Here is a 27,717-nt window from a genome sequence, read left to right on the forward strand (position 1 = left end):
TTCCTTTTTTTTTCTTTTTTTTTTTTTAATGAAAGAATATGCATGGGACTGAAGAATTAGTGTATTTTAGCCAGCTTTGCTCTTCCTGCTTTTTGGTTTTGCTTGGAGAGTGCAGTATTTAGGAAAAGAATTAATATTGTAGAGGTAAAAGAACAGTCTCAGAGAACATAAGATCAAGATAGGGGAGAAGTAAAATACAATATTTAAACAGATGAAATTTGAAGTTGGTGTTTTTTCTTTTTGGGAAAAAAACAAACTGATGAAGATTTCTATTTACATATAACAGCATTTCTGTATGTTACACATATTTAGTGTAGTATATGTTAGCATATTTCTGTGTCTTAAAGCATTCTGAACTAAACCTTGCTTTATTTCTCTCTCTAGGGTATACCCATGGCTTAGAGGTCTAGGCTATACATCTTTAACTGTATTTTTAATGGGATTTTTTCTCTGGAATGTGGACAACATTTTCTGTGATAAATTGAGGTAAGGTTTTTCACTTGTCTGGATAGCTCTAGTAGCCTTTAAGTATAAAGATTGGATTATTTCTGAGGTGGGTATTAAAGTCCATCTCATTATATGTATTGTATGCTGTCTACAAAACACTTTATCCAGATTGCTCATGACTAGGGTCAGCACTCAATATGAGGTTTTTAAACTTTTTTTAACCATTTCTAGATTTATTTTTTGTTATTTCTCTTTAACTTCAAATTAAATTGAGAAAAATAATGTCACTGAAGTAATTTTGAGGATCTGTGGCTGACTAAAGCCTGTTATTCACACTTGATTTCATCTGAATGTGTTTTTATCCTGCTTGATTGGGTTTTTTTAGGTTCTGCTCTTGCCATTTCCCAGGAAAATATCAAAAACAGTAATTCTGTATTATTGTTCAAGAAATACCTATTACAATATCCATGTTACCAATAAACAACACTTAGTTGCAATTCACGTGTTGCTCAGCAACCTAGAGGAGACGGAAAGGTTAATTGCAGCATTGAAAGGTTAATTCCAGCATCCAGAAAAAATACATTTTTGACAATTTGAAACACTGTTATGCCAAGGAACCTGTGTTGTACAGAATTGTCCTAGGAAGCTGGCTTGTCAGAGCCAAACAACAGTGTACCATAAAGAAGTCTAAAGTTTTCCATCTCTTTTGGCTCTGCAATCCCTGTGCTAGGTTAAGCCAATTGAAAATTAATTCCAATGAAGTATTCTTGAAATGTTTTTTAAATTAATATAATACATGATCCTCATCCCTAGGACCACTTGATACAGATGAGATAGAGTAGATATTTGGCAGCACAAGTGATTGGGTTTACAGTTACTTTGCAAATATTGGCATCAGGGTTGATTTTTGCAGCTGCCTCATATCACTAGTGAGATCATAACCCACAATTCACCAAACCTGCTGAGCTGCTCTGGGTCCATGGGGCTTTTGAACTGATTCCTAAGCCCAAAAATGACACCAGCTGCTGAGGCACTTTTTTTCCATCCTCATTTCGTAAGGGGAAAAAATGTTAGCGTGTTTTCTGTAATACTTGTTTGGTTATGGTACTGGAAAAAAAAAAAAAAAGCTTGTTTACTAGCTTTAATCAGACATCTGCAGAGCCTTGGATTTCTCTGGGAGGTATTATAATTTGAACCTTTGGAGAAAATACATTTCGATTCCTTGAAATTCTTTATTCTCTGAAGGTCTAACTTGTGAATCATCCACCTACCTGCTTTGTTTAGTTTTAAAGTTCAAACCTGAATTTTGATTCAGGGTGTTTTGTTCCATATTTCATTAAATCTGCAGCTTATTTAAAAAAAAATTAAAATAACAAAAAATCTGTAGCACTCAGTTTCTCTGGTTGGAACCACACACTTTTGAATTTAAGCTTTGAAATTTCCTGCTATCAAAAGGCTCAGAAGTTGTGGTGGATTGACTGTCTGCATGTTCCCGTGTTATTGCTGGGCTGACTCAATTGAAGCTCTGTGCTAATGTTTGTGACTGAGCAGCTTTGGATGAAGCACCATAATATCAAGCAGTAAGGATATATTCCAGGAGCTGCAGATTTTTCTTCCTTAACACATGCAGTTGTTGCTTTCCATTTTTTGTTTTGATAAGTGAAATTAAAGTGAGAATAAAAGACTAGGAGTTGCAAACAGTTCCTCCACCATCAACCCAAATAGGCATTATCTGCAGAAGCCTAGTGAGCAGGAGAAATAGGAGCAATGTAGTTCCTTCTCTTTATTTCTTTATCTCCATCCCTTAGCCCCTTCCCAAGTTGCTCACATCCCATAACTACAAAATTCTAAGCATGTTGGTGGAGTATTTCAGACCCTCTACTTTAATTGCTTCCTCATTGAACACCCATTTTGTCTCTGTTTTAGAGTCCAACAGAGAAAGGCAAATTGAGCTTCCATAGACCTGCAGAATAGGTGGTTTGATTGCCAGATTTAAAGTAATGATATCTGATAAATCTCATTTCCTCTCTTGGACCTTAAACTCAGAATTTCATCCTATTGACAGTAGTTCACAGGGTTTTGGGGAGGAGAATAGTAGAATTCATTTGGGACTGTGGGATGGCATAATATATATTCCCTGAAATTTGTATCCAGAAATAATTGATCACTCATCATATGAAGAAATGTCTGTTTTCTTTAAATGAATAAAAAAGTCGATTTGCCGATATCTGTACTGCTCTGTACTGGCAGTGTGAAGTATAACTCCTGCTCTTCTGAAAGCCTGACTCCTTGAAGCCTCACCTGTCAAGCACATGCCTGAGATACAGAAACAATCATGACAATCCAACACTGTGATTTGAGATTGCTTAGCTGGGAAAAAATATTCCATTGCATGGTATTTCTTTCTTTCTTTCAGAGCATTACGAGAGAAGATGCCTCCCGTGGTGGGAGCTGTGACACAGTTTCATGCATGGTGGCATATTCTCACAGGCCTTGGTTCTTACCTTCATATCCTGCTGAGGTAGGACATGTTTTCTAAGCTGGATGTTCACACAGATCTTATGAGTTTTCTCAGGTTTGGACATACTTCAAAATGTTGTACCAGAAGAGCAGGAAAATTACTTATTAAACTGGTGTACGGTTTTCTTTCCTCCTTGCAACTCATATAAAAATTCTCTAATACTAATTTATATTCTTCAAAATGTAATCACTAGTCTTTAAATAGTCATGGTTCTTCAAGAAAATTCAATTCAGAAATGGGAACTATGTGGCAGTTAAACCAAAACTATTTGACAGTATATTAATTTCAGAATGTAAGCCATTAATACCTGTCTGTTCTTGAGCAGCAATCCTGAGGTACTTAAACATGTTTAAATTTAGCAGCTTAATGAATTCTTTGATAGGTACTGTCACTCCTGAAAACCACCAGGCATCTTGTTGTCTTGCAGAAGGGTGATGGCTAAAGTAGTTGTAGTGGAGCTGTTCCCAAAAGGGCAGGGTATTAGTTTGAGGAAGAGACTTAAACAAGAATGTAAGTTCGCAAGTCTGTAGCCAGCAGATTTTTGTCTCATTTTTGCTCTATACCACCATCTAGTGGAACCAGGGCAAGAATAGGATGTAAGCTGAAATCTGTGAAGAATTTCTGCTGTTTGCTCGTCATCTAATGAAATAATATTTTACCACTTAATCCATCACAGAGAGAACGTCTGTTTTACATATACATCCTCTGTGGTCGAGAAAACTTGATTACATATAAATTTTTCTATATCTAACACAGTATTTACTTTTTTTGTCAGATGTTAAAATACCAAATAAAAGGAAAATGCAAGAAAAATAATTACATTTCTATTAGATGATCTGATAGCTTATAGTTACCTTTATGTGTATATATATATGCAAACATATTTACCTACACATATGTAAATGTATATATTCATACATACATTATTAAATATTGCAAGGTATATGGAAAACAGTTGCTCCACTTTGGTTTACAGGTTGTCTGCTACACTAAAGAGCTTGAGATAATATTTTAAAGAAAATTCCTTGCAGGAATCAAGCACAGGCAAGGTTTTTCCAACGTGCCACAAAGCGGCATTACCACTTTCAAAAGTGAGGTCATTCACAGGAAAAGATCTACTGAGAGGAGAAAGTGTCTAAGAACAAAAATAAGATACTGAATCAAGCTATGCTGCTTTTTCCCCTCTTTAACATCTGCTGTAATTTGTGGTACACTGATTTAGTTTCCTCCTTCTAAAATGACAGGTTAATTTTTTTAAATTTTTTTTTTAATTATTATTTTGCCTCTCAGGGTTTCTTTCTTTGCCCACATAAATGATAGGGTAAATTATTTTGTTGATTAGTCTGCTATAGGAGGATCTACTGGAAGTTAACGTCTCCTATATTGACTAAATCTAGGCAGAATGGGTAGCTCTGCAATCACAGACACAATTCTTTTCTAGTTGGAAAATAAAACTAGGATCAGGACATCTTTATTTTATATACTGTTTTATACTTGAAATTTTAAGCATGCTTTTTTACTTCTCCTCAGTTTATATACAAGGACACTTTTCCTGAAACACAGGCCGAAGGTGAAGGTAAGCAAGCAGTATTTTGTGTTTATTAATGTACATTTGGATATCTTGTGCTTTGAACTTTTGGTGAGGCTCAGTAATTGTTCCTGTTAGGGTACTGTCTTTGACTTCTGCTTACATCCCAAGAAATGCAGTTGAAATTTTCGTAGAATCACAGAATGGTTTGGGTTGGAAGGGACCTCAATGATCATCTAGTTTCAGCCCCCCTGCCATGGGAAGGGACACCTTCCACTAGACCAGGTTACTCAGAGCCCCCAGGCTACTCCAATCTGGCCTTGAACATTTCCAGGGGTGGAACATCCACTGCTTCTCTGAGCAACCTGTGCCAGTGCTTCACCACCCTCAAAGAAAATAATTTCTTCTTAATATCCAATGTAAACGTACTCTCATTTTAAAGCTATTCCCTCCTTTCATTTTAAAGCTGTCCTATCATTAGATTATGTTTAATAGTGTTTCATTTCTGTTCCAAGAAACATAATATTCCAAGGAATCTTTCTCCTATTCCTATTTTTCTTTTGACAGTTTGTTTTTGGAATATGGCCTGTTCTGTTTGTGGAGCCACCCAAGAAGCTTTGACTGAGCCCTGGGCAGCCACACGTGATCACCTGGCCTGGCTGAATAAAGCATTTCAACAGTTACTCTGGCTGAAGTGTCAAAATTATGGATCAGTCCAAGTACCATTGCTATTAAAGGACTTCTCTGTGCTACGAGGCCAGTCGGCCAGAACAGAGCAAAGAGCTGGCACACTAGGGAAATAGCACTTAGTGCAGCTTTATTCTAAGTTGTTAAAACAAAGATTAAGACACAAGGGTTTTATGTATATATTGTATAGCTGATGATATTGAGGTAATATTTCGTGCTGGTCACAGAAGACTAACCAATTTTGAAGTGGATTGCATACATTTTTTCATTCAGTTTTTTGTTCTTTCTGTCGTCTAAACTAATATTGGTAACTGAATGACAAAACCAGGCCATTGATGGCCAAGCTAGCATTTGTGTGGCCTATAGTGAACTGAATGCTTAACCCAAACTACTTTAACTTGCACTTTTATACAATTAATGAAGTATGTAACGGTTGATTTAGGCCTTTATTCTACCTTGCTTTTCCACAGCCTCCTTTGCAATTTATATTTTAAGCAAAATGGTTGAGGTACCTGTGCCATTTAGTTAATTTTGTACCAAGCTTCCATTTTCTCTTTAGTCCAACCGAGAGGTTCATCATGGAGGATGTTCCAAAGTGTGACCTGCAGAAGACACTGAAATGGTGCAGCCTTATAAGTGTTCCTGTTTGTGTTTGGGAACTCAGTTCCTAATTTGTTTGACCAGTGATTCATCACAAAACTGTAGAGTGACTGCAGAAACATAAGAAATACTCTTTTTTTATTTTTTTAACTGTAATTTACATACATTCCTTTTCTATCCCTTTCTTTAACTTCCCATTTCCCCATTCATACTACAGATTGACAAACACTTTAGATGTGCTCTAGTTCAGCTTTGAATTCATCTTTCTCTTATTTTACAAATCTTAAATATTGGTCTGACTTTCAGAAGTGTCTTCTTCTTGAGAAACTTCAAAGGAGGAGTAAAGAACAAGACTGAGGTTGAGGATATCCCCAAATACAAGTAGCAGTGCTTTGCTTGATTTTAGTCTATCACGTGCTTAGTCTGTGAGCAGGCTGACCACCTTTTAAAACCAGACTTAGGGGATTAATGGGGGAGACAAACACTGTTTTCTGCAATTTTTATCTACTCAGCTGATGAAAGTTAATAAGTAGATGTAAAGAAAATGTTAAAGTAACACAGTTTTTCAAAATATACCTCATATGAAGACTGTAGTTTTGATGCTCTTGATTTTGGGGCAACTAACAGAGTCTATCTCTGTGCCTACTTGCTGCCATTCTATGCAATTTTTGTCTGCTTTTGATGCTCTGAGACATTTCTCCTTCTTGCTATGAAGAAAAAAAGGGAAACACTCAGAGTGATCCAAAATCCCATTCTGTATTGATTTACAGAGTGCTCACAGCAGCAAAGCATGGTAATGTAGCTGTAAAGCTGTCTCCCAGGTGTCAGAGTCCTGTTGAACAATCAGTGCTGGCTAAAATGGTCTCATCCCTTTAATATTTGCAGTTTCTCTGCATCTTTGGCATCCATCCATAACTCTCCTACTGATGTGAACCTCCAAATAAACATGTGGCTTCTGTTATGTGATGACCCTGGACCTTTGAGATCAAATAACCCCAAACTGCACTGGAAAAAGATACTTAACCTTAAGTGAGTTCAATGAGGTTTAAGGATGTGCTGATAGCAGCGCATTTCAACCTGTACACCCCTATAAAGACACCTGAAGGGTAATTTGAGAACAGCTTTGGTATCAGTAGACTCCAGTTCCATAGATAAGGTCAGCATCTGTGTTGGCAAATTTGAGTGCACTTCAGATTCAAAGAAGTTAGCAGAACTAGCACAGAGGTAGGAAAAAGCTGTTATGGATCAGGTGTCTTTAATTAACCATAAGGTATATTTTTCGTAAAGAGATTTGAGAACTGTTTCAAAAATGTAGCTTGAAAATAAGTGCCTGCCTGTTCACCTTCAGGCTTTCTCAAGCATTTTTCTGCACACTGTATCCCATTTTCTTATTTAGTATGTTTACATGTGTTCTTGAGTTAGGGAGGGAGTCTTGTAAGATAAGCAGTGTAGCAGCAAGACATACCAACTGTCACTTGTGACATCTTCTTGGTGTGACATTATTTTTATGGAAATTAAAAAAACCCTTTGATTTTAGTGGCCTTAGTTTTGTTACTGAAGGATCTGGGGGTTCTGTTTATTTTAGTAATTGCAAGAACCAGAGTGTCTTGAAAAATCATTTTCTTATTGATCAGGCATCTCTACATTGGTATATTTTAAAGAAATCTGTTGATTCTTCTACGCATTTGCAGCTAGGAAGTCTATGATGGGAGATTCAGATCTTGTTGAATTGTCAGGATTTAAAAGAAAAGTTGGAAAAGCTCATATTTTAATTTTATACTGCTGTTAGTTTTTCATTCATGTATTGTTTGTCATTGATGTTTGGTTTTTTTTAATAATATGCAAATTGGCTTCTTCCTACATTCCAAATGACCAAAAACATGCACAACTCTACCACCCTGCCAGCAGCCTTTCTTTCAACAGGTTATATTACACCCTGAAGAATGTAATTTACCTGTGTATCCTTCTTAGGATAAATAATCTAAAATCATGGGTGCTTTGGTTTGACTGCCTTACTGATCTTGTGAGTGATATTAAAAATGACAAGCCAGTTTTAACTGCATGTCACTGAAATTCAGACTGGCTTTTCTAGTGCCTGGAAGGACATACATTCTTACTCCTGTATTGTGTTAAATGCCTGTTAATTGATTTTTATTTATATTGCTTGTATGACAATGTTGATTTTTTTTTTTCTAAAGACCTTAGAGCAGTATATCCCAAACTTTTCTTGCACTGCATCTTACCAAGTCATGTGATCCTATTATTTGAGTAGGATTCAAACAGCAGCTACTTTAAAGAGAATTATGGAATAGATGGTGTCATTTCATGTGAGTTCTACAGGTTGTGTTGGACTTGATAGCAATGAACTCTTCTATTGCTTAACATCTATGAAGAACCAGGAAATCTGCCACCATACAACCATCAGTTTGACACAGATAAGCAGCAAGTATCTCTGCAGTCCGTGAGCTTAAAAATTCTTTCTTGGAAATAAGAGGAAAAACTTCACAATTACTCTCACACTACAGATCAAACCCATTCCTTATTCTGAGAATTTAGATTTTTTAGATACAGCTCAAGACATGCATTCGCCAGAACTGAAGATGTGAGGAGGAATCTTATCCATGTTTCAAAGGCAGTGTTGTTGGCAGTATTAGTGATCTCCAGACTTCATCTTAATGGTTTATCTGTTAGGGCTGATGTGCTGCTCATGAGTGTTTAAAAACTCCCCCCTAGTCAGAGTTGGAATATGCAGTGTTACCACTTGCTGGTCTACCTCTGTCATGTATTGTACCATACCTGTGCCCTTAATTACATTTGCCTGAATGTGTGCACATCAGAGCAGCCTGACTTAGACCGTGCAGCCCCTGGGAGTGGCAACAGTGTTGTATTGGTTCTGTTCACTCCCTGCAAACATCCTCACTTGTTTGGTGTCTGTCACTGAGCTTGTGCTCAGTCTGCTGCTAATCTTTGTGTAAGTCTGGCTGCTTTAGAGAGAGATTTGAGTAGGAGGACTTCAATTCAGACAGGTGGAACAAAATCTTTCAGGAGGGATATAGTGGAAAATATTGCTATATAATTAGTTTTAATTCTTTTTTAATCCTGTTCTGTACTGTCTTCCTTGGCTAAAGCTGAATTGTACGATTTTAAATGTAGTTGATTCTTTTGGCCATTGTGGATTTTTAAAACCTGTTTCTCTCTGTGGATATATTACACATGTTAATAGCAGGTGGTGAAACAATTCAGTACAGCACTGCTCATTCAGAGGAGCTGTAATAGAGAAGCACTGCTGTTTTCTTTAGGAGACATCAGAATTTGGGAACACACATCCATTTTGGGGAAATGTGTGCCCCATAATTTAGATTAACATATTCAGGTAAAACTTTTGGTGTACTTTAAACTCCATCTGCACTTTGTAAGTAGGGAGTGGGAGGTTTTAACTGTGAAGTGCTGTTTGACTGTGAGACTTTTTCATGAAGAGGGATAAATGATGGTGTCTTTATTACACATGAGCAGAGCAAAGCCAGAAGGAGATTAAGAAATCTTACATGAAACGACAGTAACAAAAGATTAGGCACAGAATCCTGTAGTATTACGTCAACCACCCTCCTGGTATCTGCACTTTAGATACTTGAATATTTTGCTATTTATACTTTTAACTTTCCATGTTGACTCTGCTCTCTTCACCACAGAAGTGATGTAGTTTCTGTTACATTCAGTTCATTGTAGATGACTTAGGGGCTGTTTTATGAGGATGGAACATGACACAGATTGTTTTGTACATGAATGCATTTCTGACCTATCTAGAATGTTCTCTGCCAGCTTTGTTTGAGAGTCTAACCTAAAGACAGAGAACATTCTGTGTAACTATTAAAATTGGGTTTCTTTGTTCTGTTTCTCATGCACAACTGCCTACAGCTGCCAAGTGCCTGATCTCATTGTTACAAGGCTTTTCTGAGAGCTGGATCTGTGTTTTCTTCTGAGGTCTGTAAGACAAAGATTTTTATAGGTGAGGGTCAATTTTTGTTAAAAATTCTCCTTCTGCAGGAATCACAGCACTATTTTTAGTGGCTTTCCAGTTATCCAATACATGTCTGCCTCTGACTCAAACTTGAGCCTGACTAGCCACCTTCCTGATGCTGTTGCATCTTTCCAGGCTTTGAAAGCTGGGCGAGGGATTTACCTGTACAGGAGGTGTTTATTTTGGGTTGTGTAGTTCAGTGACAGGCAGTGTGAGGGCGCAGCAGTCAAGCAAGCACTTTATGTGGAGCTCCCTTGTTGGAGCTCCCAGCTGGATGCTCTAGCAGGGCTGGGGACAGGGGGATTCATATGTACAGTTTGAGAGGCAGCTTTGATGCCTGGACCTCTTACTTTACTGCAGAATTCTCCCATTTTACTTGTTGAAATTGTTTAGGTTTGACTAGGTATGTAATGGTAGATTTAAGAAGAACCAAGAAGAAGAAGAACAAGAGTTCATGTGAGACCCTAAACCAGTGCCTGCAATTTCTTTTTTTTTTTGCACATATATCACACAAATTGAATCTGCCTGATGTTTAAGAGCAGATCGTTAAGATTTTAAAAAATGTAAAGATAAAGGGCATTTTGCTTATTTGTCCACAGGAATAGCTATAAGCACAATCTTAGATTCCTCCTTCTGTCCCCAAAGCTCTGGAACATGTATATGTTTCTCCAAAGACAGTGCTGAATAAAATGGCTCATAGCAAGTTATGTACCAAAATGTTTCCTACATTAAAGCTGTGGAAGAACTTTGTGTATACTATTGCTCCCTGGATTTTGGAAGAGAGGGTTTCAAGCAGCATAAGCAGTAGTTACTCCTTAGACTGAACAGAAACTATTTTTTCTCTTGATTTTCCAAATTGATGGTGACTGTTTCATGTTGGTTGTTGATCTCAGCTTAATGTACAGATGATGTTACAGTCTGATCAAACACGATCTGTCCACCTGGAGTGGACATGGAATCTGTTCATTACCTGACCAAACTTTCTAACATTGACACTATGAGTTCTAACATGTGGGTTTCTCTTCCTGAAATTCAGTACATTATTGCAGATAGATAACAACACTGTGACAGATGAGTAGCAGTTGACTTGTAGAGCACAGATACATTGAGAAATGCTTATCGACAATTTTGATACACAGAACTGACTCTTCCTACCAAACCAGCAGGTATCTAACATTAGGCTTATATGTATCAACATATCTTGTTTTTCCAAACCACAGTAGCTTTGAAATATTTAATATGTTTCATTTGTTATTCATGCTGCAGTCAAGCACTAATTTGTGTCTTTATAGTACAAACTATTAAAGAATTTTGTTTTAAATACAACTTTTCCCAGGTGGTTCTTGGCTTTGTGCTGCACAGGGCTGGCTGGTTCATCTGGATGCTGTTCAGTAGACGGGTGGCTGAACATCTTGGCCAGTGGTGTGCAAGTAGAACAGCAGGATTTGTGTGTCCTGTGTGGATGGGGAAGCTGCAGCCAAGAGCCTCCATGGCAGTAGGGTTCCCCAGTCCTTCTGCCTTGTGCTGGGGCCCTTTGAGCACTGGGCCTTGCTCGGAGGTGTAGTGTTGCCTGTAAATTCTGCAGGACCATCTTCTCTTCGAAGCCTTCCTCAGCACACACCACTTAGAAGGGACTGCAGGTGGGAGAGGAAAAGGCAGGAGTCAGGTGAACGTGCAGGCAGCCCAGAGCATGCAGTTTGCACACCCTTTACTTCAGCCTTTTCCTGTTCCTTTCAGTGAGAGAGGAGGATAATCACTGCAGGGCAGAACCTTTCCAGGCAGGAATTGTGGACAGCCAGGCATTAATCCAGCAAGTCTCATCACACCCCAGCAGCCAGAGTTCGGTAATGACCATAAGGTGTTTTCTCCACTTCTGGCTGCTCTCCCAGCTGCTCAGAGACCCCATTTTCTTCTGCTTATCTCTCTCAAAGCTGTGTCTCTGCAGGGACAACCTGGACTTGACTATTCAGGGGCCAAGCCACAGGGCAGCAAACCTCAGAGCCAGTGGTATAAATGGCTGGGACAAGCTCTGCCACCTCCTCTCATTAGTGCTGTGTACAGAGGCACATCCAGACTCTGCAGACAAGCGTTGCCAGAACTCTGGGTCTGGGTGAAATCCAGCTTTGCATATTGAGCTTGTGGCTGGTCTAGGAACTGAGTAATACTTCAAAATTTCCCGGGGGATAAAAACATTGTGATTCTGTCAAAGCCCTTCTCCCAAACAGAAAATTGAATTTTGAGCCTGTCAATTCTCTTTTTTCAGACTGCCAGTTTACTTGCAGCTTTATTAATTTCTCTCTTCCCCCCCCGCCTTTTTTTTTTGGTGGGGGGGGGGGATTGGGGTGAGGTTTTTTTGGGGGGGGAGGTTTTTTTTGTTGGGGTGAGTTGGTTTTTGTTTTGGGGTTTGTTTATTCAGCCTGTTCGAAGGCTAAAAATGAAGGTCTATACTTGCACCACCTAAGTCCCATTGGCTCTAATAATAGATTTGGCTGTTCATGGTGCTGTATGGAGAAAGTTGCTTCCAGTTAGCAGGGGAACTCACTATCCAGCCTGGATATTTGTTGCTAAGTTTATGGAGATGGATGAGACAATGGAGTCACTAATGAAGCTGTGCTGGGTCTATCTCTTCTATGGATCACTTTTGAGGACTACTCTGATGGGTCCCCATGGGGACATGGACCATGGTTGTGCTGGTATGGGAGAGGATCAACAGAAGCAGGACAGGAACAAATGTCTGGATTCAAACTCAGTCATCCAAGAGGAGATTATGAGATGAATTCAAGAAGAGGTCCCTTGCACACTCAGCAGGATGATGTCCTCATTCACCTTTTGTGTGTGAGGGACACATAAAACTCTGTATTTGCCAAGACAGAACTAACGTTGTGTGAAGCACTGTGTGCGATGGATAAAACGTCCCAACCTACAAGCAGAAACTTTGTGGATTTACTTTAGATCTAGTTTGCAATCACTATAGTTAATTTAGCATCCTGACTCCTAAACTCCTTTCCAAGGTGAGTCACCCCCAAGCTGGATCTCTCACCTTGCTCACTTGCAACACCCAAGGCTCTCAGTGCATGACACTTTCCAGCTGCTACAGCAATACAAATAACCACTAAAAACATCCAACCTCATTAATCACCTTCGCTCAGACTGACTTTATAATGCATGCAAGAGGCACACACCAACATAATGAAATTAGCAGTAATTAGTGGCCCTGACACACACGTAGAGCCAACACAGAGACCAGCTGGAGCATGGGGTGTGCAGGTCCCGTGGACCTCATGCCCACGGCACAGCACCCAGCAACACCTTGGGACATCGAGGGTGCTGACTGTGATCTGGATCATCCTGGAGATCAGGTAGGTGAATACTAATCAACAGCAGCTCGCATGATCCCACAGAAATGGAATTAAGTAAGTTACTCTGCTGATAAAAACTGATGTCAAACCCCTAATATTTATAGGCTGGCTGAGTATCAGAGCTGCAGTGATTTATGTGGATGTCTAACCTTAGCACTGCTCTTTCCTCATAGCTGGTGTGTTGACTCAGTGCCGAACAGCGGAACGGAGTACATTTGTTAAAATATTGCAGTATTGTAGAAGCCTGAGGACAAATCCAACTTCACAGGTAGGAGAAGTGATGAACAGAACAACCAGAACCCCTCTGCAGCCAGGCAAACCTGTCCAGGCACTCGTGAGTCATTGCTTCACAAGGTATTATTGCTTAACAGGGTTTTGTTCATTTGGAGTCCTCTAAGGGTTGATTTGTTCTGGGGTTTTTTTCTTCTATTTGTTTAGGATTTTTTCTTTAATCATCTCATTTTTAACATCCCACCTCAGCTGAAATGAAAGCAAGATTAAGTGCTAGTTACAAAATGAAAAACAACAACGAACCTGCAAGCCGCAGCATGAAAACAGAGCTGCTACAGAAGGGATATTTTTAACAGGTTATCTGAAAAGCAAACAAACTCCAGCTGTTTTCTTGCTGCTGACATTAATGAAAGCAGGAGGGCTGATTAACGCTGTGGACTTGTTTCTGCTGAAAATCTCTCTGCCACATCCCCCTGGATTTGACAGTTCACTATCAATTTGCTTTGCAACCAAGGCACTCACGCACATCCCCCCAGAGTGGTTGTGGCTTTTCAGTAATGCCCAGGATATCTGATACTAAGTGGCTTTGTCCATATGCTCACATCGTGTGGTGTTCATATTCAGGATGGATTAAAAAGCCTTTTTCCCATGCCATGAGCTGTGTTACATCCCAGCAGATCCCTTCCTCTCCAGTAAGCATCACAGGGCACATCAGCAGCCCCTTGTCAGGTTTGTACAACCATGACAGTTACAATACCAGGTCCAAGTCATGATGATCAGGCTTTAGAGGAAGTCGATGTTTAAACATACTAAAGGCAGAACCCTAAATCAAAATAAAAACCTGGCCATTCTTGTCTTAATTAGATTCAACAGTGCTAAACATAGCGCTGGAGGCAGTTACCTCCAGCAAGGGTGGTGATTTATGTCTGGAGTGGAAACATCCTCATGTGGGAAGTCTGGAGCTAAAGAACATCTCTTTACAACCTTCAATTTCAAACGAAATCCAGTTGTTATTCTGTCTGAATCCATGGCCAGCTTGGCTGTATGCTTAGAGAGTCATAGTTTAATTGTGTGTGTGTATATACATATATATATATATATATATATATATACTGTCTGATAATACCAGAGATGGCAGCTTGAAGCTTCAAGCTCCTGAAGCCTGAAGCTGGAAGTCAGCAAATTAGAGAGGGCAGAAGGAGTCTTGTTTTATTCATTAAATTGTGACAGTAGTTTTAAGTCTCATACATGGGTCCTGGAAAGGAGCATATATCTCTATGAGCTATGAAGGTACGGTTCATGTCAATGTGAAGACTAAAACTCTACTGCTCTTGCATTAAAGGATAGTTTTTTTCTCTTGGCTTGGCTAATGAGAAATGTGATTCCTGCAGTCACTTGCACTCACCCAGAAATGAGGCTGTGGGACCTCTCCTGACAGAGACCCCAGGCTGCCAACATTAATCTGTGGGTACGACTGGAGCAATGCCTCTTCTAGTAAGGTGTCCAGAGGAAAGGACAAGCCCTGTGTCCCTGACTGAAGTGTCTCACTGGTTAACTCACCCTTAGATCAAAACTGGCACACAGCCATGCTGTAGCAAAAGCACAGGGGTGTTTGTGCCTGGGACTTGCCCTGTTTTCCCTTGGGGAATGAGATGAGCCAGTGAGGGCTGGCATGATGCTCCATCCCTACAGCTGACATGTCCTAGCACAGCTCAGCCTCTTTGAAACCTCTGCCGACAGGGATCCTCCAGCCTCCCCTGCCTGCCCACTCCAAAGGTAGGCTTGGAAAGTATTCCCCAATAGCTCAGCTACATACAAGCCTTGTCCCTCCTTGGGCTTTTTACCTTGTAAGAAGCTGAATGCGAAGGGGAATTTCATCTTCCTTTTTTCTCTAAATTATTGATGCCACTAAACTGGATTTTTTTTTTCCAGTCTTCAGAGTTGAAATATAAACTTTTGAAACACTTTTTCCTCCATCTCCTTTCGGATTTAATGCCTTCTTTTTGGCAAAGGCATCTAACAATGAAAAGACATTTCACTGGCCGTGTGTATCATTAGCCTTTAAAACACTATATGCAAAGATGAAGTAATCTAGATGCTTTGAGATGGATTTCTATCCTTGGGCAATATGATTTCCCAGCCTCATACATAGTGATTGGTCTTTCTGTGCTACATGACTACTGCTGGGTCTGTTTTTTACTCTCTTTTTCCCTTTTAAAATACAGAGATATGCATGTGAGACAGTGCCGTCCCCCAGGGAAAACTTTGAGCAAGATCAGGAGCTCCCAAAGGATGCAACACCCGGGTCACATATCCCAAACCCCTCCCACAGGCCCCATGAAGCAGAAATTATCTCCTTCCACAGCCCAGACTACCTGAGGTCCACTATGAACACTGTGGCAAGTCCTGGGCATTTAGGTTGCAAACACTTGCCCAGGTGAAACAAGAGGCTCCATGGAGATTTAAAGGTAAAGCTATTAATTTTGTCTTTCCTTTTCCTCATCAAATGCTTCACACAATTGTTTGCTAATTAACACAACTGGAAAGTAAGTAAAATTACTTGAGTTACTGAAAAATAAGGAGGACTTCAGATTGCAAGGAGGACTGCTGGCTGCTGTCTCGGATTGCTAGCCTGTATATTAATTATTTTCCTGCTGATTCAGAGGGAAAATAGCCAAGCTGTGAATCAGCCCTACTTCTTTTTGCAACACCTATCATTTCCCTAGATCTCCTCTCTAAGTCTCAGCCAGGTCTGGCAGTGCTTTGTTAATGAGATCGGTAATTGCAGCATGAGCTGTACAGTTGCAGAGTCAGGAGAGAATTGGAGTAACTCTGCTTTCTTCCACATTGCAAGGAAAATGCTAGCTTTGAGCTGGGTATCATTTTCTCCAGAAGATGGATTGATACTTACTTTTTTGCAGGATCAGAGGGATCCTGATTTCTTTACCACTGCATCCAACAGACTGTGCAACACCAACTCCTTTAAAAAAAAAACCACTGAGAATCTGAAACACAAAAAAAGCCCAGATTCCCAGCTCCTGACCAGTGTCCAGCAGCCTCCTTGTGGGAGTGAAAGTAGATATGACACAGATTTAATGAGGCAGCCGCTTCTTGGCAGCACCACAGCTCTCCTCAGAAACAGTATTGTTATTTGTTTTCTTGACTAATGCAGTTGTGTTTTGCAAAAAAATGGGAGAAAGCTATTTGGAGGGCCAAGTAATTAAGGTTTGAGAAAAAACCACCATACCTAAATCAGCAGGGTTTGCTGAGGTTTAGGCAGGCTTTGGACATATCATAGTTTTGGGGGTAGTGGAGAAGCATTTCTGGGAACCCTCTGAAAACTTAGGGGGCCTTGTCACCACGTCTGCAATACCTGAGGCTGCACTGGTTATACAGAGCATCTAAAATTAGAATCATGGAATGGTTTGGGTGTAAGGGACCTTCAAGATCATCTAGTTCCAACCCTACTGCCATGGGCAGGACACCTCCCACTAGAGCAGGTAGCTCAGCACCCCATCCAACCTGGCCTTGAACACTTCCAAGGACGGGGCAGCCACAGCTTCTCTGGGCAAATATAATTGTCATATTCTCCTGAAGACTGAAACATTCCTCTTCTCTAAAACTTTGTGAAAGAGGGGAATTGAGGTATATAAGATGCCACTGGTTTAATTAGCATCCAGATTACTGGTGTGTGAGAGGACTCTCTGCTGGTAAGCACCAGTCTCATCAGCTGTGCTGGATAATTGCTGCTTTTCCCAGTGCATTTTTAAAAAGCATATCTGGAGCTTTTAAAATTATGCTTGAGTTCGTTTCGCAGACTGGCAGCAATGAAAAACTACTGGTGTCAAAGATCTCTGAAAAAAGAACATTTGGGAACATCTCCTTCTCCTACATAGCCTTTTTGGCTACAGCACAGTATTTTTCCCCTAAAACATAAAGCTTGGAGGAGAGGAAGCAGCAGAAGTCAATCACCAGACACTGCAAGAAGGGAGGATGATTCTGAGCAAACGTTGAGTACCCAAGTCAAGGCTCTTGTGCACTCCCAAGCAGAGCATCTCAGTTACAGTTCAGGGCTTAGATGAGGATGTTAAGAAGTGCCTTGCTCCTAGGGTTTTCACTAAGAATTACATCACTATTGTCTTTCCCCCACAGCCTACCTTTCCAGCCTGTCTGTACTGCAGCAAATAAATCTTGACTGTGCTGATGGTTTTATGCTTGCCTTGTGTTTGAAGTTCAGCCTGGTTGAAGCTGAGGTGTGGAGGTGACCTCCAATTAATACCCAAGCAATTTCCCCTGAGCTCTGTAATCAGAGACACCTGGGAGCAGATTTTGGAGTTGGTTTCCTCACCAACTGCAGGAGTCAGCACAAGTGCTAGAGTTGGCTGAATGCTGACGTTAGGTCAAGGTTAGGCTGATAAACAATACATAGAAGGAACTACTCTACAAGACTCCAGGACATGTCCTAGAGATGTTCCTTGCTGAAGAAGAGGTTGTAGAATGAAAATACCTGCCTTGGAGGTGATGGGGAAATTCACAGGTGTCAAATTCCCATGAGGTGATAATGATGATAAGATGCAGGCATGGTTCCTGGTGCAGGAGAAAAAGTGGATTGTTGGAACACATGGCCACCGTGGCAAAGTATCCTCAGCCCCTCCAAAGCATCCATTTCCTTGAAGTGCAATGGATGCCAGTGGCCAATCCATGGGCCCTGGAGTATGTTGGAGGTAGCTCAGTAAGAAATATATTGCACAAAATTAATAAATTCCTGGGGAAATTTGTCTTTTCAGATCCACTGGCTACTCATCTTATTGTCTTGTCTTGCAGGGAATAATCTGAGTCACATTTGTCTTCTTCTAGGAGCTTTACTCCACATTAGTGGTAGCAAGGACTTGGCCCAGGTGTTCCCATGAGGTCCAACATTTGCCTGCTCCTCCTTCCCAGGTGTGGCCACTCCAAAAGTCAAGGAAGGCAGTCGAGAGTAATATCTGAGGATCACTGCCTGGAAGGACAAAGTCTTCTGCCACAGGAACAAGGCAGTGCTTTGTTACACCTTATAAATGGACAATATTGGTAAGCAACTGGGAAACAAGGAGAAACTCAAAACACAGCAGGGTTTTCCAAAATGTCCTTAGGAAAAGCAAATTCTGCCTTTCTGTGAGTCCTTCAGGAGCATGCCACTGCTTTTGCACAGAGAGCATGTCTGGTAGGAGAGGGAAGCTTTTATCAAGCAAAACTAGGTCTCTGTTTTACCAGTGTAAATCCAAGGTAATTCAAGTGATCCTAGGGATGATTTTGGCTTGTCAAGGCAAGATTTTATTTGATCTTATATCACAACAAGATGTTTATCTGCAAGAAGAGTTTTGTGGAAGAGCCTTGATATGCAGCTCTGCCTTGCCCAGCTCAGGAGCTGCTGGAATCAGGAGTTTCCGTGTCTTTCTGCTGGAAGGTGAAGGCAGAGACGGCGGCAGAAGGGGAAAAATAAACTTCCTTTTTTTTTTTTTTTTTTGAAGAGTAGGATCAGCAAGCAAATTGCCTGAAAAATACTTGTCAGGACTGTTTGGAGTCAGCATTTGTTAGAGTGGCTTCTGACCTGTCATAAACAAAGAGCAGTTGAGAGGACAGCAGTGCCATTTGCTCTTTTCATTCCTCTCCACTCTAGGGAATGTAGAATTGCTGGCAACCTGCTTGTTTTCCAAACAGTCTTGCTTCTCACTGTGGAAAATCCTGTGTAAAAATCAAGGTCATTGACTGAATTTCTACAACACTGTAGGCTCTCAGGCAGAGGTGCACTCCTGCCAAAGCAGCTGAGCCCTGGCCCCTCCAGGAGGGTGGTCATGGCTGAATGATGACCAAAGTCCCGGAGGATTTGTGGCCAGGAATTGTAGAATGGTTTGTGTTGGCAGAGAACTAAATGGCCATTTAGTTCCAAACCCCCTGCCATGGACAGAACACTTTTCACTAGACCAGGTTGCTCCAGGCCCTCATCCAGCCCAGCCTTGAACACTTCCAGAGATGGAGCAGCTTCAGGTTCTCTGGACAACCTGTGCCAGTGCAGCAACATCCTCACAGGAATGCATTTCTTGCCAATATCTAATCTAAACCTTCCCTGTCACTTTGAAACCATTCCCCCTCGTCCTATCATTCCATGCCCTTGTCAAAAGTCCCTTTCCTGCTCTCTTGTTGCCCCTTTAGGCACTGGGAGGTGCTCTAAGGTCTCTCTGGAGCCTTCTCTTCTCCAGGCTGAACAACCCTAACTCTCTCAGCCTGTCTCTGTAACAGAGGCCCTACCCATCCCTGGGTGTGTTCAAGGGCAGGTTGGGTAGAGCTTGGAGCAACCTGACCTAGCAAAAGATGTTCCTGTCCATAGCAGGAGGGCTGTTATTAGGTGATCTTTAAGGTTCCTTCCAACCCAAACCATTCTGTGGTTCTGTGAAGCACTCACGTAGGAGACCAGAGTGATGCAGAGTAGGAAAAGTGTTAGAGTAAATCCAGCTCTCTTCTGATTATGCAATGCTGAGCAAAAGGCTGCTCACATGGCCATGACTGGGGACCTCAGCCCCATTTCCTGTGCCTGTGTCACCTGGTGTCACCCCTAAGGAGAAGGATTCAAGAATTATTCAGGATAGAGAAGAAGACTAAATGCTTAAGCAGCCAGGTGCTCCCAGAGCTTGGTTTGTGATATCTGAGTTACCCTCTATAGATACAATCCCAGATAACCTTTCCTCTGCTGATTGACCTCACTAGATTTTCAGGGAAAGGCCGCTCTGAGCATCTCTCAGGGCCACGGCTCTCACCCTGATCTCAGGTGCAGCATCAACCCTCTCCTCCAGTACAAACCCGATGCCACGATTTCATTCCTCTCATCAAGGAGCTTCTTCCCGTTTGCCTTCCATGTTGCTTTACTAGCAGACAGCCCTTTAGGGAGCTGCTTGATTTGTGACTGTGCAGAAGTGAGTGCTGATAAAGACAATTAATTAATGGTATGGATTTCCCAGCAGAGTTCTCAATTAGCGTGAGCTGTTTGCCAACTGGCCGCGGTGCGGATCACAGTGCTGTGCACCCTGAACCGTGGCTGATGTATTCAGTGAGGCAGAGGGTGGGTTCCATCAGGAACCCTTATGGTTTCCACCTTGCACTGTATGCAGAAACTGGGACTAAAGGGGTCTTTTCATGATGAACGGTTCCAGTATGGATCTTTAGGTGGAGATGTCATTGCTGCCATTAAATACTTGGCCATCGTGTTCCTGCTGCTCTCCTGGGGATGGTCGGATGGTTGTGCTACAAGCTACAAAGTGAGGATCTTCTGGCTGCCAGTGACCCTAGGTTATTCCTACCCAGTTTATGAACTGAATGTCCTACTTAAACTGGTCATAGACTTACTGAAGTTGGGAAAGTGCTCTAAAGTGACTGAGCCCAGCCATTAACCCAGCATTGCCAGTCTAAATCATGTCCCTGGCAGTGCATGGTAGAGGAGAATGGAAAGGGAGGAGAGGCCAGACCCTAGGCAGTCTTAAACTAGGAGGAGAAGGGTATTACAAGGTCTCATAGTAGCAAGAAGATGCCGATGAAGTTCAAATGGAAAATGAGATACAAGTATTAGCAGAATGGATATGCAAGTTCTGAACCAAGAGAGGTGGCAAAATCTCAGGCAAGGGCCTATCTGCATGAGTGACCAAAGCTATCCCCAGGTATCTCAGGTGCCCTCTGAGACGTCCCCCCCCCCCTGCCAAGCACCTCCCCAGCCTCTGGCAAAGTTTTTTTGTGGAATGAGCATTGCTGAGTTCAGCCCTGAGACAGGCTTTGAAAGGGGAAAGTCCCCCACCCATGCTTTGTGGGGTTCCACAGGGTCTTGCTGAACATCACAACATTGCCTTTCAATAGCCTCAACTTCTCCATCGTGGTCAAGGGCAGCAAATTGGCTTCTCATCCAAGACCTGCTTCTGCCAAAAATACAAGGAGTCACTACAGTTTGCCTTTTTGTTACAACTGCTGGTCCTTTGGTCAGGATGACCCCCATAAATAAAAGAGCTAATTAATGCCCATCTTCTCCCACCAGTGATTGACTATGACCTTGAGTGACCTTGCTTAATTTAACTTTCTCAACCAGCTATTTTTGACAGCGAATAATTTAACATCCTTGTGACCCCAGTCTTGCGCCTCTTCTGCCAACTGGCTCTGCAGTTAAAATGAACAGCAATAAATAAATACATATCTGCAGAGGGACCTAAATGACTCCCATTACTGGAGCATCTGAAGGCCTGCTTAAATAAATCAAGTGAGTAGGAGATTATGCTGCAATCATGTGGAGAGGGAAAGGAGAGAATACATTACTGATATTCCAGAAGCTGCAACTCAGGGGCGAAAAACTTTGCAGAATTCAGAACAATGAGGTTTAATTCAAGTGCAGATGGACAAACAGAGGCTCATTTTATGATGTTTTCAAAGAGGAGCAGCAGACTGCAACTTGATGGGATCATCAGAACTCTCCCCAAGCAGCTCCTACCTGGGGGATGGGGCTACTGGAGGTTGATCCCTGTATCTCTATGGCATGAAAGTGAGGATACCGGCACCAACTGCCCACCTGCAGTCATGGTCTCACTTTCCTCACCCAAACATGCCCTCAGGAGGGAAAAGCTGGCATTGCAGGAGCAGAGATGGCAGGATTGAGCAGCCCTTCAACTGCCACTGCTTTGGGCAGGCAGACACTCACTTCAAACCACCCCAGGATTAAATGTTAACTTTGGGGTCCCCTGCATGAGAAGGAAGAACAAATATTCCTGGGAGGAAGGAAAACCTCACTAAGTCATCTGCTTTGAAATCCCAGAGTGAATAATGATATTCTGTTTTTTGGAGGTATTACCGGCTGCAGCTTTCCTCATCCACTTTGCCTCTGACCTTATTCTTACTCATTTTGGCGGTCTGGTTTTAAAGCATTGTTATTTCTTCCTTTCCCTGCACAGCCTTCATGTCAGCCCTATCACTGTGGCTTCATTTGCATGACACTGAGGAGATGTGAAGTGTTGTTATGAATCGTATTTACATAATTTTCCTTCCCCCGCTGAGGCTGAAATCGAAAATGCAACTAAGTTAATCAGGAAGATCTGGGTCTGCCACGAGTGCAGGCTGGGGCTCCACCTCCCTGTGGGGCAAGAGGAACGTCTGGGGACCCACTTGCTGCTTAAATGCCGTGGAAGAGCTTTTCCCTAATGTTTTCCAGCTTTTCCCTAGTGCTTTCCAGCCTGCTAACAAAATAAAAGCCAAGCTCCTGCTGTTGATTTGTCTCAAGGGTGAGTCCTTTTTCTCTTTTCAATTTTCCTCTTTTTAATCCTTTCACCCAGCTCTGCACAGCATCACTCATCACCCCTGTGGGTGACAAACTTCACCCTGTGCCCCTCTGTTCCCACGTCTCCAGGAGTGAAATCCTCCCCCTCAGCAGCTTTGGGGTCAAAATGGTCAAACAGGTCAGTAGGAAATTACTTTTTATTAAAGTAAGCCCACAGTGGCTAACTGGGCAAGAGATACCTCTAGTGGTGAGAGGAAGGGTGGACGATCATATTAATTAATTTACACTGATGGAGTGTCTCTCAATTAAAACACATCACAAATCAAAATAGGCCCTATGCTCTCCTTGCCCTCCCAGGGGGCAGAAGCAGCACCATCCATCCCTGCCCTAGTCTGCCTGGCAGCTGGTTTTAAGGCTATTAAGGGGATTCTGGGGTTGGAGTCCTTTTTAGGGTCTACTCTTCCCCCTATAAAATCTTCAGAGACTGCGGGTTTGTCTTTTATTTTAGTTTTTGCCTTTTGCTGCTGGAGTTTCCCACTGTGGATGGGTGATGGTTCAGCACTGCACATGGACAGGCTTGAAACCTAAATATAGCAGCGGTTAGGGTTATTTTCTTGGGTGATTTTGATGAGAGGAGAGAACAGAGGTGTATGAAACACCTCGTTTTGAGCAGCCCTGAGATCTGTGGGGGAGAGGGGAAAACAAGCAAAGAGAAGGAAAATGTTAGAAATCAGCTTTTGCTGCCAAACAAGGCTTTCGTGGAACTACAGATTTTTGGCCATCCTCTTCATTTAACTAATAAATTAATTAAAATAATTGTAGCACAAATGTTGCTTGAATTGAATAACAGGAAAATACCTTAATATGAAAAGTTCAGAAGGTTTTCAGATAATGAGAAACTGGAGGAAATGGCTGGTCCTAGAGGAGGTGAATCACTCATGTGATTCGTGGTGACCATGTACAAATGCAGGTGACACTTCAATGGGAACAGAAGCTTGTGCCAGGCCAGTGCTGCTCTGGGCATGGCCTGCTTTCTAATTTTATCACCAAAATTTCACTGCATTACTGCTAATGTGGCAAGCAGATGTCCTTAAGTATTCACGCTGTCGCTGGCAGGCAGCAGCTAACCCTTAGCCCTGTTTTTTTGTTGTTTAGAAGAGTCTGACCACCCATGATTTTAAATGTGAGAAGTTTATTCTTGTCACTTCCGAATGTTTTTTTTCAATTGTTCTTCCCTTGCCATCTATTTTTGGTTTAAATTATGATCAACCATGAACACCACCAATAAAGCCTGTGTGTCAAGTCAGTGCATCTGATCAGAGCTGCCTCTGACAGAGGGTCTATAAAACCTCACTGGTTCCTTCCTACTGAGGGGATGAGCTTTTGTGTGGCTCTTGTTTGGTTTTCCCCTCTCGAATGTTTTTTTTTTTTGTGAGCTGGGAAAGCTTTCCACCAGTCTGGACACCTTGGCCCCACGATGCTTGTTGCACATCAACCTCCATGTGCAGGTGGGCCAAGTACGTGCCCAGCCTTTGATTCCCCCGCTTCCCTCAGCTTCCCTCTTACAAAAGAGAAAAAGGGATTAACTTTGGTCTTGGGCAGGAAAACACATCTCCTCAACTGCTGTCATCATACCCCATGCTATTTCTTACAGGGGATGTCCCCTTTGCACCCAAATCCTGCAACTTCTGATGACTCTTCCCTGCACCCTCCATGGGTTATGTCCCAATGCCTCCCAGCTCCCTAGTGCCTAGGTGTCCCAGCTGGAGGTCATGCATGGTGCTCCAGTTTGTCCAGTTCCCAGTGCCAGGGCAAGGTCCCAGGCAGTGCCAGTGGGACTTTGTGCTATTATCCAGTGCCAGGGCAATGCTGGGCCACGTGCCAGTACCTGGAAGGTCCCAGTGGCTAGTGCCAGTGTCCAGGTATGCAGGTGCTGATCCCAGTTCCAGTTCCCAGCTGGTGCTGCTGGTGTCAGGGTAGCCCCAGTTTCCCATTCCTGTTCCCTACCCAGAATAGTGCCAGCTCCTGTTCCCACTGATGGGCCCATTTCCTGGATGACCCTCGGTCTTGGTGGCCGGGCAATGTTGGACCTGGATCCCGGTTCCCAGTTCACCAGACTGGTCCCCAGCTCCTGGAACAGCACCAGCTGGAGCTGTTCCCATTTCCCACTACCGGGTGGTGCCAGTCGCCATTCCCAGTAGGGACCACAGCTCCCAGCAGAGGGGAGCGCCGGTTTCCGGCGCCGGTTCCCATTCCTAGTGAGAGTTCCCGGTGCCGGTTGGCTGTCCAGTTCCCGATCCGGTTCCCGGTTCCCAGTGCCGGTTCCCATTATTCCCGGTCCCCCTGCCGGTTCCCCCGGCGGTGCCGCTCCTGGTTCCCGGTGCCACTCGCAGGTTCCGCGGCCGGTTCCGCGGCGTGTCCCGGGCTCGGTGCCGGTTCCCTTGCGGTGCCGGGCGCAGGCGCGGTCCCTGCCCGCCCGTCGGGGCGGTGCTTGCGGGAGGCGAAGCGCTGCGGGCAGCGGCGCGCCCGGAGCGGCACCGGCACCGGCACCGGGACCGGCACCGGGCAGGTAAGGTGGCCCCCGGCCCCGGGAGGGGGTGGCTCGTCCCTGCAGCCCCGCCGCTGCTCCCTCCGCGGGGGAACAGCTCCGCGCCCCGCCCGGGGGTCCCGCCGCCTCCTCGGGGGATGCTCGGGGGCACCTGTGGCTTTAGGAACCGGGCAGCACCTGCATCCCGGGGCAGGGCAGTGTGTGTTTGTGTGTGAGCATGTATGAGCGTTAAGGGGTTTTGGGGAAAAGAAGCCCGAAGCAGGCACCCTCCTCCTCCCCTGCGCGGAGCTCGCTGCTGCCCTTGCCTTCAACAAGCGCTGGTGTTTGGGGGTGCTGGAAGTCGGGGTACTCGACGGAAAGTTGCATCCCGGATGGTTAAAACCCCACAGCTACCCCCCCAGTTCAGCTTGTGGAACCAGGCTGGATAGAAACTTTGAGCATCGAGGCCTCGGCGCTGGCTGGAGAGCAGGATTTCTACGCTGAGAAAAAAAATCCTGAGGTTTCAGTATTGTTCTTTGTTCCGTTTTTTTTTTTTTTGGGACAAACGCAGGCTCTTTTAGAAAGTCTCCTGGAAAGTTAAGGCGAGAGAGAGCTCCTGCTTGTAAGAAACCTGCTGCTGGGGTGCAGGAGACTGATGGCTTTTGGGGTTTCCAAGCAGAGATATGAATCTGTATTTCCCCAATCCCATCTTTTTCTCCCTTCCCTAAAATAACGTTATTTTGAGCTTGAGACACCAGCTTGGTGCTTTCTAGTAAAGCGTGTCCCGTTGGTTATGGCTCTTGTCTTCTATCCCTCTCCTCCCACTCTGGTAGTGGCAGGTGAGCTTGGGCTGCATGCCTGGCTCTGCAGACCCACCCTGTGTCATGCTTGGATGTATTACCAGTTATTTTTCACTAGTTACCATTTCTGCCTGGATGCTGTGTTAGCTCTGAGCTTGGTAGGGGGTGCAGCCACGGCAAATGGAGCTGGAAGCAGAGCAGCGAGCTCAGTGCATCGTGGAGAATGCTTTTAAATCCTGCTTGTCTTCTGCATCCAACAAGGACCATACTGCAGGCTTTCCCCAGGACACCTTTTATCTCCATCCCATCTTGTATCTTAGAGGAATCCTCCTGCCAGGGTCAGCCTGGGCTCCAAGTGTGCTGAACCGGTGTTATGCTGGAGGGAAGGCAGCATGGGGTCCCTGGAGCTGCATCTCTCACCCCTTGCTCTGCACATGGATAGTGGGTAGCCCAAGGTGCAGGAGGCCTGGCTGGCCCTGCTGCTCAGGGTAGCAGTGAATTGAGGAGGAACAAGTTTTGAGATACAGGTGAGAGCAGGTATCACCTGTTGGCAGCATCCTTGGGGCAGTGAGGACTAGGGCAGGGCAAAGGCAGCAGAGGCATGGATGGAGGTGCAGAGCTTGATCCAAATGCTCACCACTTAGCTCCTGCTTGGTGCAACATATTGCTACAGGCACATCTGCCCTGGTGGGATCTACTTCTCCCTGCCCTTCCCAGGAACATCAGCTGCCTCCTACTTATTTAAGCAATTCTTTCATGTGTATCACCTGGGACTCATCTCCAGCCCATGACCCAGGCAGTGAGGTTGTAAAACCTAAGGGCTGCTCTTTCAGAAACCTTTTCTCTACCTTTAGGAGGGGGATGTGAGGTCTAAACCCCTCCTGCAATGGGTGCATGTGTACAGGTGCTGCTGCATGCGTGGAGGATGGCTCACTCTGTGGCTGATGCTTGCCAGCAGCCATGTGCCAGAACTAGTTGGGAAAAACTTTCTTGTTGGCACCACAATTAAGGATCAGGTCGTGAGCAAAAGGAAAAGCAGGTTTTGAGGAAGCCAGTAGTGCTTGCTCTAGCAGGCCCTGCTCAGAGTAGAGATCAAGTCCCTTTGTCATGTTGTAAGGACACCGCGGTGACACGCAGAAGGAATAATGACATCTGCAAAGCAGTGACACATGAAATAGGGGCAAAGTGAAGTGACCAAGGCACTCAGGAGGTTTGTGGCAGACTCAAGTCCACCCTGCTCCCTGCCATCAGCACCCCATTCCTTGTATGAAATGACTTAGGTGTGGCTTTGACACGGCCATTAGCCCAGGAAAATCTCAGCTGCTGTCTCCACCATGGCATTTTCTGTTCCAGAGAGCTTTCAGCTGGTGATGGACAAATACTACTCAAGCTTCTGAGGTGAGGGGAGATGGAAACCTGGAACTATTACTGAAGGGGACTGAGCTGTATCTGTGCTCTCATTTTTTTAGGGGAAGGAGATACTCCAGGTCTCCTTTACCTGGATGTGCCAGCAGTTTACACGGTGCATGTGGGAGATTGTCAATGGAGAAGATTTCTGCCGGGGAGGGGGGGCTGGGGGAGGTGACAAAGGGCACTGCTGGACAGATTAAGCCCACGCAGCAGAGCTTAAATCTGCTTAAAGCCTTTAAGGGAGGATCTGAGCTCGTTCTCATTTTTCATGCTGAGATTAGTCTCCGAAACCAAGCTGAGAGGTGG

General features: G+C 43.6%; 2 protein-coding genes across 4 annotated transcripts in view; both read left to right on the top strand.

Moving 5' to 3' along the window:
• Positions 1–6,744, top strand: part of ACER3 (alkaline ceramidase 3) — a 51,533-nt gene extending 44,789 nt beyond the window's left edge. The window contains exons 8-11 of the mRNA XM_014887350.2: positions 385–486; positions 2,864–2,968; positions 4,499–4,544; positions 5,064–6,744. Of these exons, the coding sequence (XP_014742836.1) occupies positions 385–486; positions 2,864–2,968; positions 4,499–4,544; positions 5,064–5,117 (307 nt within the window). The 3' untranslated portion in view covers positions 5,118–6,744. The remainder of the gene's footprint in view (positions 1–384; positions 487–2,863; positions 2,969–4,498; positions 4,545–5,063) is intronic.
• Positions 6,745–19,683: 12,939 nt separating this feature from the next.
• Positions 19,684–27,717, top strand: part of CAPN5 (calpain 5) — a 57,514-nt gene continuing 49,480 nt past the window's right edge. The window contains exon 1 of one of the 3 annotated variants that reach the window (XM_088159222.1): positions 19,684–22,678. The gene's annotated coding sequence lies outside the window, so the exon portion shown is untranslated. Of the gene's footprint in view, positions 22,679–25,197; positions 25,244–27,379; positions 27,400–27,717 lie in introns of those variants that run through there. The other 2 variants (XM_014887370.2, XM_088159223.1) reach the window with 2 other exon arrangements.

The sequence above is a fragment of the Sturnus vulgaris genome, chromosome 2 (assembly GCF_052056855.1).
Source record: "Sturnus vulgaris isolate bStuVul1 chromosome 2, bStuVul1.hap1, whole genome shotgun sequence".
Lineage (NCBI taxonomy): Eukaryota > Metazoa > Chordata > Aves > Passeriformes > Sturnidae > Sturnus > Sturnus vulgaris.